General features: G+C 34.0%; 2 protein-coding genes across 2 annotated transcripts; both read left to right on the top strand.

The window, feature by feature from the left end:
* Positions 1 to 9,244: 9,244 nt before the first annotated feature.
* LOC122609088 lies at positions 9,245 to 12,024 on the top strand. Its single transcript, XM_043782148.1, has 8 exons — positions 9,245 to 9,318; positions 9,403 to 9,501; positions 9,560 to 9,751; positions 9,823 to 10,165; positions 10,242 to 11,309; positions 11,407 to 11,676; positions 11,809 to 11,894; positions 11,979 to 12,024. The coding sequence occupies exons 1-8, from the start codon at positions 9,245 to 9,247 to the stop codon at positions 12,022 to 12,024; spliced, it is 2,178 nt and encodes a 725-aa protein (XP_043638083.1).
* A 743-nt stretch (positions 12,025 to 12,767) lies between these two features.
* Positions 12,768 to 16,769, top strand: LOC122607491 (uncharacterized oxidoreductase At4g09670-like). The gene is made up of 2 exons (XM_043780470.1): positions 12,768 to 13,295; positions 16,002 to 16,769. Exons 1-2 carry the CDS (start codon positions 12,834 to 12,836, stop codon positions 16,623 to 16,625), a joined length of 1,086 nt encoding a protein of 361 aa, XP_043636405.1. The 5' UTR covers positions 12,768 to 12,833; the 3' UTR covers positions 16,626 to 16,769.
* The last annotated feature ends 4,646 nt before the right edge of the window (positions 16,770 to 21,415 follow it).

The raw sequence follows: 21,415 nt of genomic DNA, 5'->3' as shown, positions 1-21,415 counted from the left end.
AAAATGATCCCTGCATCTAAGAGCTTAATCACCTCTTTCTTGACCACCTCCTTCATATTCGGGTTAAGCCTCCTTTGTCTCTGGACAACGGGCTTAGCATCATCAACAAAATCTATCTTATGCATGCAAAAATCAGGGCTAATACCTGGAATGTTGGTGGTTTTCCAAGCAAAAGCCCGCTTATGAGCTCTAAGCACGGCTAAAAGAAGATTCTTCTCGTCACTCGAAAGTGCGGACGAGATGACAACGGGTAAAGAGGATTTACCTGCCAAGTAAGCATACTCCAAGTGGGCAGGCAATGGCTTGAGCTCCAGATCAGTAGGGGGTACATCAACCGAGTTTGGAACCCTTGAGCTCCCATCAGCAACGACCTTTTCAAAGCTCTCAATTTCTGGAGGTGTCTCATCCATATCAAGCACCATCACCTCTGCAAACAAGTCATCATCACCAATGTCCCCAGCTCCCAAGCAAACTAGCTCCTCATCAACTTCTGTCTCCATGAACTCCTGAAACTCTTGATCCAAAGCATCATCGATGACGTCAATCCTGAAACAAGATTCATCAGTTGAGTAAGAATGCTTAATAGATCGTTCAACATTAAACACTATTCTATCCGTACCCACACGCAATGAAATTTCCTTATCTTTCACCCGGATGATAGCATCCGCGGTGTTAAGGAATGGTCTACCCAAAATCAACGGTACCTTAGTGTCTTTTTCCATTTCCAGGATCACAAAATCAACAAGAAAGACTATATGACCAACTTGGACAGTCATGTTCTCAGCAATCCCAATGGGATACTGAAAAGAGTGGTCAGCTAGTCTTATACCTATACGAGTGGGTCTCAGGATACCGGAAGCCAACTTACTCCAAACCGAGTAAGGCATCAAATTAATACTTGCACCTAAATCTGCTAAAGCCTTACAAGTCAAAGTACGAATGGAATAAGTTATAAGAAAACTCCCTGGATCCTCAAGCTTAGGCAGAATCTGTTGATTCTGCAAGATAGCAGAACACTCAGCATTGAGATATGTCGCCTTCACCTCATCCATCTTCCCCTTGTCCGTAAGGAGTTCCTTGATAAACTTCGCATAGTTGGGCATTCCCTGTATCAAATCAACTAAAGGCACATTAATATGAACATTTTTAATCATGTTAACAAATTTATCATATTGTTCCTTTAATTTGGCCTTCCTGAACCGCTGTGGAAATGGAACCTTGGGCTTATATGGCTTAGCCTCAGGTGTCGCCGCCGGTTCCGGTTGGGTAACCGGAGTCCTCACAGTCGGTTGATCTTCCATCACAATCTTCTCATCCACATCTTCAGCTTCTTCATTTCCTGTATCCTGCACATCTGAAACAACAACATTAGGATTAGGAGGAGGGGCATGTCAAATGGAACCGCTGTGTTAATATCTTGATTCTTGGCATTCATCTTCACCTTGCCATTAATCCTGTCTAGCCTCTCACTCAACTCCCGAGTATCCTCCCTTATGTTCTGGATACTTGTGTTCGTCTCAATCTGATTACTCATCATTTGCTTCATCATTTCTCTCAGCTCGGCATTAGGATCGGTAAAAGAAGAGGAAGAACTCGATCATTGCCCTTGCTTAGTCTCCTGCTGCTGTGGCTGACTTTGATAGTTGCTCTTTTGCCACCTGTTACCAGAAAAACGAGAAGTATTAGCAGGAAAAGAAGAGTTATAGGAATTGTTACCTGATGACCGATTCTGGAAACCGGTGTTCATCTGAAAACTTCCTTGCTGTTCTGAACAAAGTTGACATCTTCAGGTCCCCGGTTGGGACACTCTTCGGAATAGTGTATGTCCCCACAATGGTCACATCCATCAGCCAGCACCTTCACATCTCGTTCTAAATATCCAAACCTCGCTTCTTGGTTAGCAAAACCTTTATCCATCCTTGCCGATAAAGCTTGAATCTCATCGATTACACTAGAACTATTGCTTCCGTTGGCCCTTGCAACCTTGTTTTGCTTGAATCGGCTCTCATTCTTCATGAACCTCTTATCATCCATGGCCGCATTATCCTTCACCATCCTCTCCAAAATGTCAAAACCTTCATTTGGAGTGATCTTACTAAAACTTCCACCAAAAGCATATCCCATCTCTTTTTTTGAAGCCTTCGTCAACCCATCAAAGAACAATTCAACATATTTCTCCTTGGTCAAATCATGACCCGGACAATTCCTCAACATTTCTTTAAAACGGATCCATGCATCTACCACATCTTCCCCATCTTCTTGCATGAAAGACCTAATCAAGTTCTCCAATTGCCTTTGAGTCCTAACCGAGTAAAACTCTCCGATAAAAGCTTCCTTGAGTTGATCCCAAGTTGTAATTGAATTCTCGGGAAGATCATTAAACCAATCCTCGGCTTCCCCGGTAAGAGTGATAGGAAAAGTTTCAAGTTTCATGGCACTCATTTGGTTTTGACCATATTGGTAGAGCCGTACCAACTTCTCAAACCTCTCCAAGTGCTTATATGGATCCCACTTCTTCTTTCCATCAAACTTTTGTTCCTCGATGCTCTTTAAATGATTTGGTTTCAAATTAAAGTTTTGATCAACCGCCGGTGTTCTAATGGCGGAACCACGAGCCGAAGGGATGTTTCGGGTTCGGTCTCCATACTTCACATCATTCGGATCTATTGGCGGATTGTCAGCCATCTCTTCTTTTACAAGTGCAAGGTCAAAGAATTCCTCAAGAAAGAAGCCTTCTTCGTCCCAATCTGGTGGTGCCGTGTAGTTGTTCCTACGTATAGGTGGAGTTTTTAGTGGACTAAAAAGAGGTCTCCCCGAAGAACGCAAAATCATCAACTATTGCAGTATCCTGCAAAACACAACTAACACCACGCGTCAAATGCACCTGTGATAATTCAAATAAACAAGTCTAAACTAACAAAGCAATTAACTTCCTCACGCGTGAGGAAGGATCAAACCATAAAATAAACAACTAATTAGGCACACAATCCTCGGCAGCGGCGCCAAAAACTTGATGTGCAAAATCGAGCTTTAATATTTGTAAACTAAAACTACCAAAGAACTAACTACTACGCACTCACGGGCAGTAGACCCGATCGTTTGTAATATAGCAAAGAGGTAAGTCTGAGTTCGTTCTCATGGACTGTGAAATGATTAGTTGCTTGTTAAATGGTTTGGAAAAACAGGTGTTGCTCGAAATTCCCCTTGACAATTAAACAAATTGATTTGCAAAGTGATTGGATAAAATTAAAGACAAATTCAGACGATATAATTAAAAGTCATCCACCTTGACTTCCCTTGACTTCAAATGTGATTGCATTTGATGAGGAACAAATTCTTTAGAGTTTGAAAGATAGTCATGACAAGATTATACTACTCACGTGGTACCACCATCCATGAACATATTATCGAATCACCTAACTACTAGTTGAATTACCCAATCCGGATCCACTGCGTCGCAGGTCATTTTCACTGACTCTGTAAGCGCTTTGCCTTCATTCCACTGCGGCACAGTCTCCTCGTGTGGCTTTGACTGCGTCGCAGTCAATTCTTTGACTAAAAATCCTTGTTGACCTTCGATGATCGCGGCGCAGTGGACATGGTACCAACCACTGCGTCGCATGCCAAATCTTCTGACCAAAGGCTTACTCGTGTAAGAGTCACCACTGCGGCGCAGTGGGCATAAGTCCACCCCCACTGCGTCGCAGTCTGCTACAAGTTGGCCAACTTCTCTTTTTCAACTTTTAACATCAAATCACACCTTCACTTCTACTTGAATTGACTCTCGACATCCAGAATCTTCATTTTGGCCACAGATCATCCGAAAATATGACAAATGAACACGTAACCTGTTAAGCGCCTAAAAACACTAACAAACACCATAAACGCACCAAATGCACATAAAATCGATTTAAAACATGTAACTATATAGCCAATAATGATGTGGGTAATGATTATAAATTAGTCACATCAGTTATAAAACGTTTGTCTATTTAAAACATTATATAAAAGTCATATTAAGTCGTTAAGGCATATATCCTCAAACATATCATCACACTTACATATCATATCATCAACATCATTCATATTAGGATGGGTCATCCTAAATGTGCCTAGTCATCTTTTGCATCATCACATATCACATTTGAACATCTTTATAATTGTGACAAAAGTCACGCATCTCATATAACATATGCATCTCGTTAAGTGTGACAAAAGTCACACCCGATTAGATGAACCACCATTCAGTAGTACATCAATGTCGTTAAGGAATAGCAAGCCAATCCAGGAGTAATCCGTATGTTCAATGACAATGGGGCTCGTAAGACCTTCCGTATTACTCTTCACGTTATACCTCGTTGCAAGGAGCCACCCGAGCAACCACATCAACGCACTTAACCGGGCTAGGGCAAGTACGGGTTAAGCTTAACACTTTCACATCAAATTTACTAGCTCGATTTCACATCACATATAGTTTAGGTGTTTACACAACCTAAACAATAATCACATATACATCATTACGTTTGGGACCTTAAACGTGCACGTGTCATGGCAACTTAATAAGTCTAGTGAACTAGATGAACAAGCCATGTAATCATGCACATTCCACATATCATCATCATACATCACAATTCATAGCATTTCATTTCATGTCATCACATCGCATACATTGTTACATCACGTACATCATCATATATCATTGCATATCGTATATCATTACAACATTGCATAACATTTATCATCTTAGATCGTACATCATTTCATATCATATCATCTATTAAGCATACATAATATCTCATAGCAATACGTATCATTGGGGTAGCATTTCAGGCTTTTATATGCATCTACATAGCCCATATCACCTCCCATATAATCCCGAATACCCATAAGCAAACAAGATACCATTTGGGATGTTATTATATGAAAACTATGTTTATGTTGAACCCTCAGCGTGTCAAAGTAGTGTATCTTACCTCGTAAAAGCACACAACAAATGATAACGTAAGTTACCGAGTTTTGCAAATATTCCCGACTACCTATAATCATTAAACGACATAATAAGCTAATAAAATACCCACTTACTTATGGTCATAACTCAGGTCTCGATACCTATAAACATGACCCACGACAAGAATTGATGCATTGGAGGTTCGATTAATGCTTTAGAGCTTACATAACTCAACGGAACTCGACATTCACTCACTAAATTAACCTTTCTGAACACTTGAAATCATCATCATCTTTTACAAGCATAACCATTAGAAAGTAGACTCTCTCACGGTTCCGTGGATAGCTTATTTGTCAAAATCAGAGTTACGGTTCAAAAGTTATGGTCGTTTAAAAATGTTAACAAAAATCAGTCCCTAACGGGAGTTATGCACCTAACGGGAGTTATGAAATTTGTAACGGGAGTTACAGTGGAGGTGTTATCGCAATTACCCAGCTAACGGGAGTTACACAACCATAACGGGAGTTACGACGACCAGTCGTGAAAAACAACCCCAAAACCTAACCAAACACATCTCAAACGACTTTAAAACATCTCCAGGTCTTATGAACAACAAATACACTTAAAATAAGACCAAAATCACTCATTTAAAACACCAATTAATCCTTGAATCATATACCAACTTTATACAATCGATTTAAAACTCGTAATGACCTAAAATCGATTATTAACGTAATTGAATCCAACCCAAACCCTAAAACCAGAAATCAATGGGTTGAAATGACTTATTATGCATAAAAGCAATGTGGCTAATCATCAATTACCTAGAGATAGCAAAGGGGATGCAAAACTTGATCAAAACACCATCGAATCACCCAAACGACGATGAAATCGAATAATAGAATGCTATGGAACCAAGGGGACAACTAGGGCTTCAAAGGAAGAGTGTAATCTTTGTATTATGAGTCTAATGATAGGTTACAAGACCCTTAACCCTTTTTTGAGTTTAACCCTATGTCAAAAAGACTAAATCAAATTCAACTTGAAATAACGTCAAATTCAATCTAGATTAAATCAAAATCTTAAAATAAGGTCGAATTCAATAAAGACTAAATCAAAATCGACAATTAAGGTCAAACTCAATAGAGACTAAATCAAAATCGACAATTAAGGTCAAATTCAATAAAGAATAGGCTAGTCTGCCAGACATAGTTTTTTAGTACAGTACATGGATGGAACCTAAAGTATACCTCAGATTACTCTTTTGATACAAAGTTTTGAATTTCTACTCGGACCATACCTAAACTTGCACTTTTCCACTTTAATCATACCCAAAGTTTCACTTTTCCACTCGGACCATACCTATCACTAATGGCCGTCTATTTGGCTGTTAAGTCAAGCCACGTGTCGTGCACGTGAGGTGTCTAATACGTAATTTCATATATATTTCAGGCATCATTCGTGTAATTTATTCAAAATCTAATTATTAAAAATTTTAAAGTTTTTTTTTTCTACTTCTTTTATCACATTTGTCAGACTATTTTACGGACAGCAGGTGAGTTTCATAGCTCATTTTCTTTACGTTTTCCAGGGTGAAAGGATACATAATCATTTTATGTGTTGCCTGAGACTACTATGATTATATTATTGATGGTATCAATTGCTTGTAGCTTGATACTTGTGCATAGGTTTGCTTGCATCTTGATATTTGCACTAAAGTTGATCTATTCATGTAGTATAAACGAATGATTGTTTGGTTGCTAAGTTGGTTAATTGTCACTTAATATTTGATCTCAGATTTGTTGAATCTGTTTGCTTGAAACTTGGCCCTTGTTACTTGGTTGCGGATACTTGGCACTTGATACTTAATGGTGATATTTGGGAAGCTTGATTCTTGATTCTTGATTCTTGCCACTTGGTGTTACGGTAAGTCCATAACCTAATGTGATTGTGTAAGGATCATTCTGAGTTTATGGAAACGTGAAACTTTTTACTAAAAATCAAGAAACTCACCTACATTCGTGTTGACGTTTTTAAGTATTGAGTTTAGATAACCAGATAAGAGGAGGCTAGGGCTGGTAGCATGAGGCACTTAATTAGGGACGAGGAATATAGACCAGCATATTTTACTTTCCCTGTTGCTTCTACTAGATTATTGGCATTAGACATTTTTTATCCTTGGGTGGAAGACTTTACACGTGTTATCAATTTATGTTCATTGCATTATGTAGAACTTTGTCGATTGTTGACCATTATTATGAATGCGTTTAAGTTACTTTTTGTAAGTTCTATGAGGTTTGCTTTTTTTGCATTTCGAGTTTTCCGTATAAGTTTTGGTGACGCACTATATATACATATACTAAGCTATTTGGGCCGGTAAGCCCAAGTAAGACAATAAACAATGTTTACACATTTAAGGGAAGAAGAACAGAGACGTACCATTTACCCAAAAACTCATTTTCTTGTAGGTGTTGGTGTTCCGATTCTAAGTCATAAGCGTTGATTCCACTACAACAAATTATGACATGTCTTCAAGCATTTATTTTTAAGATAATGATACATATACCTAATTCATATACCTAAAAATATGCCTACTCCATACATCACATGACACATGTTTTCCACTAATTCTCTTTCATTATCTCTACCTTTGATCTTGTCACATGGTTTGATCTCCTTTTTAAGCCTATCTTTAGGCATACAAATTAATCTCATTAATCATTTTCCTTATTTTTATAATTTAACCTTTCATGTTAGAAGATGAGGTGTGTACTCATTACACTACATATCTACATATAGCGAGCACATTTATAATTATATATCCACTCCGTTCCATTTTTGACTAGCTTTGACCATAAATAACTTTATTTGTACTATATAATAGTTGATAAAACTTATATGAACGAAAAGTACATTAAAAACCCAATCCATTCATATATTTCAAGTGTTACATGAGACAGTCAAAGTTATTTACGGTCAAAGTTAGTCAACATGACAACTAAAATGGGACAGATGGGGTATTACATAGTGAGATTTTCATTCGAACACTTGTTACCATATATTGTCTACGCCACTATTAGTTTTTATAACGGGTAATACATACTCCCTTCATCTAATACTAAAGGTAAAATTTTGACTTGGTCTAGTCTTTTGTTTTCAATTTTAAGCGTAAAAATTTTGGTTTGTATTAAATATATTTTTTATTGATATAATTTTTATCAAATATTATAAAAGATAAATACATATATTTACGGTCAAAGTTTAATGAAAGAAACTTTGACAAATTAAATTTGGTTTAATATGGAAGAGGAGTAAAACCAAATATAAACAATACGAAAAAAAAAAGGGAAAATATCATATATGCCACTATTAAGCTCTTAAATATCACATTTAGACAATTAATTTTTGAAATATCATAAAAGCCATTATCAAGATTTAAATATATCATAATTATCCAAATAGTTAAATTTAATCAATTTAAAACATTAAAACTCCTAAAATTATTAAATTACATTTATAAATTACAATTATAACCTTTCTCATTTAACCCACAATTATTTAGCCCCATTTTACGATCTACATAACAAATAGGGAATCCCTAATTACATAACGCAGAGATCACAATTCGCGCCTCAAATTCCCGCCCTTTTTCTTCCCTAAATATCGATCAAATAGTTGGATGAATATCTATTTATTTGTCAGAAGCCCTACTCTTGATCATACTAAGCCAGTACCTGTCTTCTCTGAAGATCAATTTTATTTGGTAAGTTATATATATATATATATATATATATATATATATATATATATATATAGTTATGTTGTTGTTAAAGATGGATTCCCAAATTTGATTCATACTACAATTGATAATATTGATACTTTAATTTTGACAAATAATTTCTTTATAGCTACTTTATTTGATGAGATTGTGTTGATATGGTTTTGGTAAAAAAAACAGAGACGTCATGTATGCTGTAAGGATGGGTTAAAAATTGTACAAACATTTATATGTTGGACTAGGCACATTCATGTTTTTACCGTACTAAATTTTCATGTTTGTTATTATGTCCATTATTGAGTTGAGTTTTTGCATCAACCATGACTGTCAGTCTAGCATTGGTAGATTGTTTTTGATTTTGATTTGAATTTAGAGTAATGTCATTCTTTGTATAAAGGGTAAAATGTCATAAAAAAGAACATTTTTGGCTTGGTTTAATGTGTGTAAAGACACTACAAGATTAACCATTGTACTTTGTATTGTATTGCAGAAAGTTGTAATACCGAATAACATTGAAAATGGATAATGATGTAGATATGGCTGAATTGTATAAGCCAAGATGGGAAAATATGGCCGAATCACCGATAATTGAGTATGTTTTTATGATTTCTTTGAACATCATTTGTTTGTTTATTGCTGATTTATAACACTATTAATGTATAATTCTTATATTCAGGCAAGTACCATCTAAGTATAAGCTAAAACTAAAATATGGAGGCTATTTTAGGCCAGCCAAGAACTCATGTAGGAAAATATATGTTTTGGCTCTCAAAATGTATCCATATTGACACATGCTCATACAACTTGAATCAACTACAAGATGAAATTAGCAGACTTTATATATCCAAGAGCAACCCCGTCTTCTCAACTGTTTTTGTTGACAAGAATGCCACACGACAATCTTTTATTGATCTTGATTCCGATGACAACTTCATGGTTATGCTTAGCATGTACGAGAAAGAGAAAGAAGTAACCATTTATATGACAACAGATAACAGCAGTAGGACAATTGAATTACAAAAGAGGTACATACACTGTTTTTACGTTTAAGGACAACTATATTCAAGTCACTAACAAAGTAATTTTTTTTGTACAGTGCTCAGGATAAAGTTGTTGAAACAGATGATGAGGATGAATCAGATTATTGTCCAAGCGAAGAGAGTTATCACAGCCATCTTAGTTCTGACGGTGAAGGTGCGATGTTGAATTATGAAGGCGAAACAGACTCATTTAACCAGAAATGTCCAACGATTAAAGTGAACTCTAAGTTTACAAACGCAGTTGCTTTCAAAAGAGCTTTGAACCATCATGCAATCACAAATGAGTACGATTACTTTCTAGTGAAAAGTGATCCAACACGCTTCATTGCAAGATGTAGAAACATGGAGTGCGACTGGAGAATACATGCTTCTACCATGCAAGATGAAATTACTTTTGAAGTAAGTATATAACTTTTTTAAAATTTACAGCTTAAATGCTTGTTATGCTAATACAAAAAAAAAACATATTATGTAGGTGAAAACAATGGTAGAAGCTCATTCTTGTACTCGAAGCAACAAAGGCGGTAATAACCGTGCCACACAAGGATGGGTTGCTGGTATAGTTTCAGACAAGTTAAAATCAGATGGGGATGTCACTCCTGCAGAACTTAGGAAATGGATTTTGAAAATTTACAATGTGGATGTACCATATTTGAAAGTCTTTAGAGGGAAGGAACAAGCTTACACTGATATATATGGTAAGTGGGAAGATTCATTCATTAAGATGGATGATTTCAAAGCAGAACTACTAAATAAGAACCCGGGAAGTGTTGTTGAGATTGACTTTGAGAAAAAAGGTGACAAGAAACACTTCAAGAGGTTTTTTATATCATTAGCAGCTTGCTCTAAAGAGTTTCTAGCTGGTTGTCGTCCTTATATTGGTCTTGATGCATGTCATCTTAAAGGGAAGTATAATGGGGTACTAGCTGCTGCCACGGGAATTGATGGTAATAATTCAATATTCCCAGTTGCCTATAGTGTGCTTGAATCAGAGAATACTGCATCGTGGACATGGTTCCTTGAGTCGCTAAAAAGAGCAATTGGGACACCAGACGGTCTTGTCATCTCATCTGACATGCAAAAAGGGTTAGAAGTAGCTATTATGCATGTTTATCCTAATGTTGAGCATAGAGAATGCATAAGGCACTTGTATAGCAACTTTAAGAAACATTTTCGTGGTGACTTCTTCTACTCTAACCTATGGGGTGCTGTATTAACATACCATTCCAGTGAGCATGATAGATTTATGAAACAAATTGCTGGTTTGCGTGAAAATGCGATTACATATCTTACTCAGAACCATAATAAGATATGGAGTCGAAGCAAGTTTGGCACAATATCCAAGTGTGATTATATTACCAACAATATTTCTGAGGCATTTAATTCTTGGATAGGAAAACTGCGTTATAAGCCGGTGTTGGATCTCGTTGATTCCATTAGGGAAAAAATGATAAAACGATTTGATAAGAAAAGAAGGATTGTAAAAAAATGGAATGGCACTTTAGTTCCTAAGGCAAAAAGTTATCTCAATCAGATCTCCAAGGCAAGTATATTGATCTATAAGTATTATACTAATTTATACTCTCATCATATACATATATCTCCTCAATGTTTATATTTCTTTCTTTTTTTACTTGTAGAACTTGGGTGAATACAAAGTTTCAAGAACCAGTGATACTCAAGCCGAAGTAACATATAAAACAAAACGTTATGAGGTTAATCTTCTTGAGAGAAAATGCAGTTGTCGGGTGTGGCAAGTTAAAGGTCTCCCTTCTGTACATGCAGCAGCTTTGATTGCTTTCACAAGAGATAGTGATTGGGACAAATATGTTGATCCATATTTCTCCATTGAGAAATTTAAGGAAGCATATGCTTTAGATTTTGGTACAATATCTGGGAAAGATCAATGGGTACATATAGATACAGAGGAGAAGATATACCAGCCTATTATTAAACGCCCTCCCGGAAGACCGAAAAAAAACAGAATTGTATCACGAAACGAACCCAAAAGGAGAATTCATAAGTGTCCGTGATGTGGTCAGTTTGGACACCGTGAAAAGACATGCAATAACGCATCATCTCAAAGTTCTGGTCAATATGAAACATCTCAAGCACATAATAATAAAAGGTTACTTCATTTTATGTTTTCTCTATTTACAATAATATATATAATTTTGTGCTTATAGAATGCTATGAACTGTTACTTTATTAGGAGACGAGGAAAGAAGAGGAAAGCTCATGAAAATGGTGCAGATTAAGGGTTGATATGAAAAGGCTCGTGAATAGAGTTAGTCTTCTTTTTAGAAGTAATACACTTCGGTTCTACTCGTATTTTTTTTTCCAGATTCACTTTGTTATCTTTGACATTTTTTTGTTGGTTTACATACCAAAACGTTCTGTTTTCTTTGAGATATTCCATTGGTTTAAACGCTTAAACAATGGCTTTAAATAAGTTGCTGCGTAATGTATTTGATTTTGATCATCCATATTAGTGTTGTTAGATGTGGCAAGTTTGAACATGTTCTCAATACTAAGTTTGTTGAGATTTTCCATTAGCATGTCAGAAGGTCCTATATATGACATGTTCTTTTAACATTATCATTCATGTTCTTTTAACTCTGCGTTGTATGTTTTTTTTAAGGCTTTGATAAGGGAGGATTGTTTTTAAGGCTTTGATAAGGGAGGATCACTTAAAGCTTAGAGGTGGTCGTGGGGAAAGACACTAAGGATTTCACTTCCTGTGCATAGTGTAATTGGTAGTTAGATAATAAAAGGGTATAATTGTAATTTGGAAATGTAATTTAATAATTTTAAGTGTTTTAATGTTTTAAATTAATTAAATTTAACTATTTGGGTAATTATGATATATTTAAATCTTAATAATGGCTTTTATGATATTTCAAAAATTAATTGTCTAAATGTGATATTTAGGAACTTAGTAGTGGCATATATGATATTTTCCAAAAAAAAAATAGTAAGAGCCACTAGCTACAATTATCATCCTTTTCTAGTATATATACACACATTGCTATTTCAAAACTTTTCCACTCAAAACTCAACCAAAATAATGGCTGGAACCCGAATCCGATTTGGAATACTCGGATGTGCAAACATAGCCCGAAAGGTATCACGGGCTATGCTTCTATCCGATAACATAACCATATCCGCCATAGGCAGCCGTTCCTTAGACAAAGCAATTGCTTTTGCATCCGAAAACCATTTCCCAGAATCCACCAAAGTTTATGGAACCTACGATGCCGTATTGGATGACCCTGATGTCGATGCGGTTTATGTTCCGTTACCAACTAGCCTACATGTGAAATGGGCTGTTTTGGCTGCTGAAAAGAAGAAACATGTTTTGTTGGAGAAACCTGTCGCGCTTAACGTTGGCGAACTGGATACGATACTAGGGGCTTGTGAATCGAGTGGGGTGCAGTTCATGGATGCTACCATGTGGATGCATCATCCACGGACTGTAAAGATGAAGGAGGTCCTTTCTGATCAGCACAAATTTGGTCAACTCAAATCGGTATGATACTTTTTATTTTTCTTTTTCAAATATGGAGTCGTGTGTCAATCAAATTTCTGAAAAAGTCAACAAAAGTATTTGTATTACTATACCGGGGTTGGAAAATCTGGGTCATGCCAACAACAAAAGTCCAACTTTCCAAAACACGGACTATAGCCAAAGCCAATAGGTTGTACATATTATTTAGAAACCAGACAGCCTGACTTGTTATAGATAATTTTAACTTTAACAAATGATGGATAGAAAAGGAATATTTATAAGGTTTCAAAAAGCCAAATTATCGTTGCAAGCATATATAAATACAGGTTTTCCAAACATGGACTCATTGGTTCTACACATCCAACAAAGAGAATCATTTGGCACACCTTTTAACAGATATGATTATTTTTCATTAGTTTATTCACACTTAAAAATATATATAAAATCTTTACGTTTATAAATGAAAGCAATATAAAGTAATGTTTAATATCTCTATATAACTAAGAGAGAATAATTTACAGCTATCGTGATATAATTGTTTGTGAAATAATTGTTTGTTTGACAACTAATAGTTTTGCTTACTTGTCAATTTCACATATTATTTAATATTATTTTATTGCCAAGTAAGTATTGATATGGAATTAGTTATTAAATAAAAGTAATAATCTTAAGTTTAAGTTTAAAAACATTTATGGATGTGAAATTTACGTTTGAAAAAATCAAATGATTTTAAATTCTTGTGGATGATTGTCTATCCCTTTAGCATAGGAGTTCCAATCATTATTTACATAAGTAAATATACTATTTGATTACTTAATTAATTAACTTACCAATAAATTTAAATTTATTACTATTTTTTTTACTGCAAGAAGTTTATATTTTATTTCCGGAAACTTGAGAGTTCCTCCCCAATTAGTGTCATTAAACAAAGCCTTTCGTTAATCTGCATTAAATATTTGTACACTTACCATAAAAATCAGGAGGTAGGCTTTTGATATGAAAACGTATAACCTTTTTATACACGTTAAGTGAGGCCCTACGGGCTTCATTTAACATTTTCCTTAATTTAATTTAAAATTAATTACATTCTTACTAATCTTATCTTATACCTAACCATTCATAAATCAAAAACAAATACATATTATTTATCTTTATTTTTTACCTCTAAGACATGAATATATATTTCACTTTTTTTTAAATAATTATTTTTCTCTGTATTCTAAAAGCATAATTATTATTAAATGTGACATAGTGAATTTTTTTTTTCCTTTTTATCTTTTTAATTTAGAAAATCTTATTTTACTTTTTAGTTAAAAAATAAAAATTAAATTTTTTACTCAAATTTAATAAATTATTCATTTTTTTAATTAATCTTTTCAATTTTATTACTCATTGATTTCATTTATTGTTAAATGGTTTCATGATTTACACATCTATACTTCTATACTACTATATAAAAATTATAGCCCAATGTTAAAAAGTTTACATTTTTTAGACACGCGAAATTACCATTTTACCCTTAATGAATTAACTTACACAATCATTATTACATTATCTTTTAAAAGATATACACTACTCTTTTAAATTAAATATCTTTATATCAAATACCTACACCACTTGATGCATCTGCCGTCACTAACTGTCACTGTTATCGTCGCCGCATTGCGCGGGTACCATGCTTGTATTTATAAAAACAAGTTCATTGATTAGTCTTAAAATATATTCAATGTAACTACCGTTAATAAATAAGTTTACATTTGAATATATTGTTGTTACAATATTTTAGTCTTATAATTTTAAATTTGGAAGATGTATTATTTATTTTTAACTGAATTTACAATAACAATTATTTATCATGCAATTCATGATTTTAATCTAGTGTTTTAATAAAAAAGTGGTGACTTAATAAAAATTATTTATGAAACATTAAGTGATAAAAATGTTTGTCTTTTCTTTATAAATAAACAAAGATAAATGTATTAACTTAACCCATAAAAACCATTATTTATTCATTCATTCAATATTTTTTTTAAAACAACATAATATTAAATAAATAATATCAAGCAAAATACTTGATGCTAATATAGAAATATATATAAAATAATTCAGTTACTTTAACGGTTAGAAAATAAATACACTGGAGTAAATTAACATACCAGTTTCCATTATACATTCATATGCGGATAAAAATATTACATTTACAAGTCTTTACAAACATATAACTTTTTACATTTGTTAAAATCAAATTTTTTTCATGCAAAAAAAAATAAAAAAATACATGATGAAATTGGTGTTATGAATTAATTAATGCCCATACTTTTATATAAAATTATATTTTTTATGCTAGATTAAAAAATTTTAAATTATAATTTGATTTACATTAACTAATTATTTCTATTGAGAAATCATATAATGCATATTTGTCCTATTTAACATGGGAAGTGGTATATTTTTCTAACAATTTTTTTATCATTCACAACAACAAATGTACATATTATACTGTACAGTATATAACGGTATAAAACATACATTGTTGTGAGTGCTAAAAGTTATTGTAGATATATCACTCTCCATTTAACAATTGTAATCGTCATTAACGTTTGTTTTGGCATTTGGAGTTATATATATTTGTTGCTTTTAGTTCCTATTTAGTCTTGATTACTTTTAATTGTAGGCTTAGAAAGTTTCTATTAAGAGGACTTATGTAATGTCTATTTGTATATATAGGTCCATAGCACGGTGTCATATGTAGGAGGAAGCGATTTCCTTCAAACCGATATTCGTGTAAACCCGAATCTAGACTCCCTAGGAGCTCTTGGGGATACAGGATGGTATAGCATACGAGCTATTTTATGGGCTTATGATTATGTGCTTCCAAAAACAGTGACCGCGCTTCGTTACCCTGAGTATAACGATTTAGGGGTATTATTATCATGTGGCGCTTCACTAAACTGGGAAAAGGAAGGAAAGGTAGCAACGTTCTATTGTTCGTTCCTTACTAATTTATGCCAGGATATAATTGCGGTTGGTACGAATGGAAACTTTCGTGTCCATGATTTCGTTATCCCGTTTAATGAAAAGGTTGCACCATTTTATACCGTAGCAAATTCTAGATGGGCCGAATTATCAATTGGGTGTGTGCCTGAGCCGAGTGAGTGTAAAATCACAATTGATCTTCCTCAAGAAGCATTAATGGTTCAGGAATTTGCTCGACTCGTTCAGGGAATTCGCGATAATGAGGCTAAACCCGAGACTAAGTGGCAGATGATTAGTAGAAAGACTCAAGTGGTCATTGATGCAGTTGTAGCATCCATCAAGAACGGCTTCCAGACAGTCGAAGTTGTTTACTAGATCTACTCTACTTGCTTTGTTTTTGCGTTTTGGTTGTGTGAAATAAATCGTTGTTTGATAAATCTAGTATCATCACACGAGAAAATGAATACTTGAGTTATATATTGGATGGAAAATGATTAATCTTCCTAAATCCTTTTAAAACTTTCAAATCATGACATAGTGACACAGACGGAATTTTGAGATAGATAATCGAAGCTGTTGATTCAAAGAAATGTCAAGAACCAATCTTCTAATATTCGTTGATTCGAAAGAATACCGAAAATTAGAGTTAATTCAAACTATCACACAATGACAGAGAGAAAACCGATTTTGTAATATCATAAAAACTGATTATGTTCTAGGTTTACAGGAATATAAATAATGCAAAAAAGTTCGAATGGGCCTAAACAAACAAGTGGGCCGAAAGTTATAACAAGAAGAAAGTCTAAAAAACGCGAAAAACATAGAAAAGGTCCATACTCATAGAAAATGACATTTTGGGCCTGAAGACGGACCCAAACCGCCTCGCTCCAACGGTCGTTTTGAGTGGTTGTGTAACACCCCACTTCTAAACTAGAATATGAAATGTTATTTTCGAACTTAAAACAATAATACATGAATGTTATACCAATAATTTCTCTTAATATTTTTACAATTCTCTTAAAGGCTAATGTTATCCTCAACCTTGATCTTCAACAAATCCATTATGCGCGAAATCTAGCTAAAAGTCCATTTTTCTACTCTTTCTTAATACCTGCCACAGGGAAAGAAAAACTGCGGCTGAGCCAATTGCTCAGTGCGCGGATATAGTAATACATATGATAATATTCAAAATAGACAAGATGTTTTTATAACAAAAATCATTTAACTAATACAAAGATTTAAAAGATATTTTTAACGAATCAAAGACACATTTTATATAAATAATATTAATCCGAAGCAAATATAGTCATATCATTAAATCCATATTTTAGCATTTCCAAAACAATATTTCGTATCCAACATTATCAAAAAGCTTACATTTCAGAGTTCCATATTTTCAAAGCCAACCGAGCTCCTACAACAAAACAAAACGCATACATTTGCATATCGAATCGATAAAACAAATGTCAGACATATGTACAATGGACCTGCAGATCCAAATGTACCCTACAAATGTGAAATGGCGTATCGGGCACAACACAACCATCCACCCTACCAGAATAGAACTTACAAACTAGAGTCGACTCATACGCCTTCCAAAACAAAAAGGCAATGCTTTTATAGCACACCTACAAACAGAGACGCCGTAACCAATCACACTGCCACAGAAGTGTCACACCATTGGTGCCCCCAATGATGTGCCTGTAGTACCCCTATAGGTGGTTAGCTCGGGTTTTCATATCAAGTTCTCATATATCAAAATAACTTTATAAATAATCTTTCAAAATTCTTATCGTACAATGTTACAAAAACTTTCTTATTTCGAATCAAGCTTTTAACATATTCAAAGATTATTCGTACATATAGTTCAAAAATCAGAATTTATTTAAAACCTTCAGATCATGACTAACATATAACATATACGAACAAAATAGTTTTGAGGCCTTAAAAGACATATCAAAATCAATTTAACAACAGAGTAACGCAGAAGGAACAAACGGTATTCAAATCATAGTTTTGATATATACATATACGTACAAGTTTAAAATAGAAATCCGTACCTTAATATAACGAAATCATAGTTTAAAATAGGAATCCGTACTACTATATAATAAATAAAGTTTAAAACCAAAATCCGTACTACAATATAATAAACGAAGTTTCAAAACAGAATCCTTACCTTAACCATGTCTAAGCGAGTAGTGACCGAAATTCACCATGGTCCTTATCAAATCTACAGTAGATAAACTAATTCAATGTCTTAGTTGAAGAAACAACTTATTCAGATCGTTTCCTTCAATCTAAATCTTATTTCTAAGAGTTTGTTTTATATTGACCGGCCAAATGGTAAGACATGGAACATGATAATTAGCTTAGGGATTTATACGTAGTTTACAAAACACGTGTAATTAATCTATACTATATTATAAAACAAATTCACTTTTCAACTTTCAAACATTAAATTTCAACAATGTATACATGATAATGTATGATATACCATACATCAATGCATACAATTTTCTCTACTCCATAAATCATTTTATTCTTCTAATTCTTTCATAATCTTTTATCTCAATAACGTACATCGATAAATTATAAAAAGCTTATATGTCTGTTTTTAAAATTTCATGTTTTTTCATTAGAGATGTTATTCGATATACTTTCGACGAATTTTTAAATCCGATGACGGAGCCCGTACGACTAAGGCATTTGACTATGACACTCTATGACATACCACCTCTTATAACCTATCACACTCTATGACCTATCACCCTCATCATTTTACCGCCGCAACACGCGGATACTTGCTCTCGTTTTATTTAAAAGAGTTCCATATAATGGTTAAAATGAATGGTGACTAAGATTAAACTTAAATAAACTTTTGCATGACATTCTTGTTCCTCGTTATCTCCATGCGACGCCGAAATCGTTTTCAAAGCTCGACTAAAGTTTCAATATGTAACGTACAGGATATATAAATTTAACATGATTCTACTGATAGAATAAACATAATTCGATTCGAGTGATAAAATATCTCAGATCATCCTGTGGAACCTGTAAGAACATAAAGCATGATTGATATGGATTTCGGGTTCCCATAACACGATGGTTGAGTAATAATGGGATGATAAATTCGGATGTAACATGATGCACGAATTTAATGAGGAAGACACACACGAATTTAGGAGGGATTAGGGTGTGTTTATGTGATTCTCCATTAACCTAATTTAGGGTTAATGACTCTCTATTTATAATGAAAGTATTTACGCATTCAACCCCTCTGGTGTTTAATGTGTGTAACATTAGTCCTCATAATTCCAATCATCTAATGAAAAACCCTATACTACGTCTTTAAGAGTAGATACGCCCATTATATATTTACTAAACATAGGGATTTCAGTTATCGTCAATTATCATATCAAGAATGATAAATGATCAGTGACGGTCACACTAACGTGGTTCCAACATTCTCCCACTTGACCAAGCGATCATTTATCTATGAGTAATTCGAAAGTCTGGCCAGGATAATACTCATTGTGTTTTAAACCGAAATCATAGCCAATAAGTACAGTCATAGAGAATAACATCAACTCAGGACCCCCACTAGTTAAACTATGACTCAAATTTAAAACTAATAAGCAATGATCAATTGACTAAGACAAATTTTGTTATGTAATGTCTATACACTGTTATGAGCTCGAAATGTAACTAATAGACAAACAAAAATTGAATGAGGAAAATTTTCATTAACATAATAATAATGACCAATAAGTACAACATGCTATCATAATAGAGATTATGGCATACGAATGTAACCATCTATGACAAAATGGTTATATAATGTAGTAACCTACTCAGGTGACCATGTAATGTATGCACCTATGTTTTTTTGGCTATACTATGTAAGGACCTTTTTATTTTGGTCAATCAATGTAAGGACCTATTTTTATTTTTTTTGTTTATACTACGTAAGGTCCATACATATTTTACATAGTATAGCCAAAAAAACATAGGTGCATACATTACATAGCCACCTGAGTAGATCACTACATTACATAACCATTTTATCATAGGTGGTTACATTCGTATGTCATTATCCATATCAAAATATGTCTTTAAGTAAGCCTCATCTTTGACACGTGTCCTACGAAGATTTTAGGAGGAAGACCTTCAGTCATTGGATCCAGTAGCATATTATGTGTACTTATGCACTCAATACAAAGAACATTTTCCTCATTCCGTTAACGTAAAACAGAAACTTTGTATTGAGATACATCTCAACACCAGTTGAACTGTTACTGTTCAAAGAATTACGGTAGCTGAGTTATCAAGGTAAAACTTCAATGGTCTAATAATAAAGTTGATAACTTTCGAGTCCACTGACTAGGTTCTTTAACGACATCCCATGATATGAAATTATGAACGTTCAACCATCATGGTAGAGGTTGTAGTCAGTTTCTCTTTATGACTCCGTCAAAAGATAGGTTTGCCAGCTAATCATAAATATACATCCAGAAGTAGATTTCTTATTGAATTTGGAACATCCCACTACTTCTAAGTTGTCACCTCTTCTATAAATTAATATGTAGTCTTTGGTCCTTTGCAGATATCGTAGAACCTTTTTAGCCATTTTCCAATATGTTAATCCGGGATTATATACTTAACTCCCAAGCATACCGGCAATATTTGCGATATTTGGACGAGTACATACCTGAGCGTACATAATGCTCTCAACTACTTACGAGTAAGGTATCATCCTTATTTGCTACTTATTAATCTCAATGTTTGGACTTCGGAAACAATCACATACGTCTCCTTTTACTAATAGATATATAGTGGGCGTGTAGTGTTGCAAATTATTGCGTTCTAAGATGTGTTCAGTATAAGTCTTTTGAGAAAGAACTAGAACATCATTACGCCTATCCCGATGTATTTCGATACCTGTGACATTAAAGGCATCACCGAGATCTTTTATGTCAACATTCTGCGAAAAGTAAACGCTTCAACTCATGCAACATATCCAAGTTGTCATTTGCAAGTATAATATCATTCACGTGCAAAACAAGGATTGTAAATTTACTCCCATTGATCTTGAGATTAGTGCATTAATCCACTTGATTCTTCAGGAAGTCTTGTCCCTTTTATGACTTCGTTAAACTTAAGGT

The sequence above is a fragment of the Erigeron canadensis genome, chromosome 7 (genome assembly GCF_010389155.1).
Source record: "Erigeron canadensis isolate Cc75 chromosome 7, C_canadensis_v1, whole genome shotgun sequence".
Classification (NCBI taxonomy): Eukaryota; Viridiplantae; Streptophyta; class Magnoliopsida; order Asterales; family Asteraceae; genus Erigeron; species Erigeron canadensis.
The sequence above is the reverse complement of the archived record's forward strand: the minus strand, read 5'-3'. Positions and strand labels throughout refer to the sequence as shown.

What these genes read in the sequence shown, in the direction of transcription:
- LOC122609088 (XM_043782148.1), top strand. Translation starts at nt 9,245, where the DNA reads ATGGATAATGATGTAGATATGGCTGAATTGTATAAGCCAAGATGGGAA. An exon ending in GCCGAATCACCGATAATTGA is followed by an intron (nt 9,319 to 9,402) that starts GTATGTTTTTAT and finishes TCTTATATTCAG; the next exon opens with GCAAGTACCATCTAAGTATA. An exon ending in AAGATGAAATTACTTTTGAA is followed by an intron (nt 10,166 to 10,241) that starts GTAAGTATATAA and finishes CATATTATGTAG; the next exon opens with GTGAAAACAATGGTAGAAGC.
- LOC122607491 (XM_043780470.1), top strand. Translation starts at nt 12,834, where the DNA reads ATGGCTGGAACCCGAATCCGATTTGGAATACTCGGATGTGCAAACATA. An exon ending in AATTTGGTCAACTCAAATCG is followed by an intron (nt 13,296 to 16,001) that starts GTATGATACTTT and finishes TTGTATATATAG; the next exon opens with GTCCATAGCACGGTGTCATA.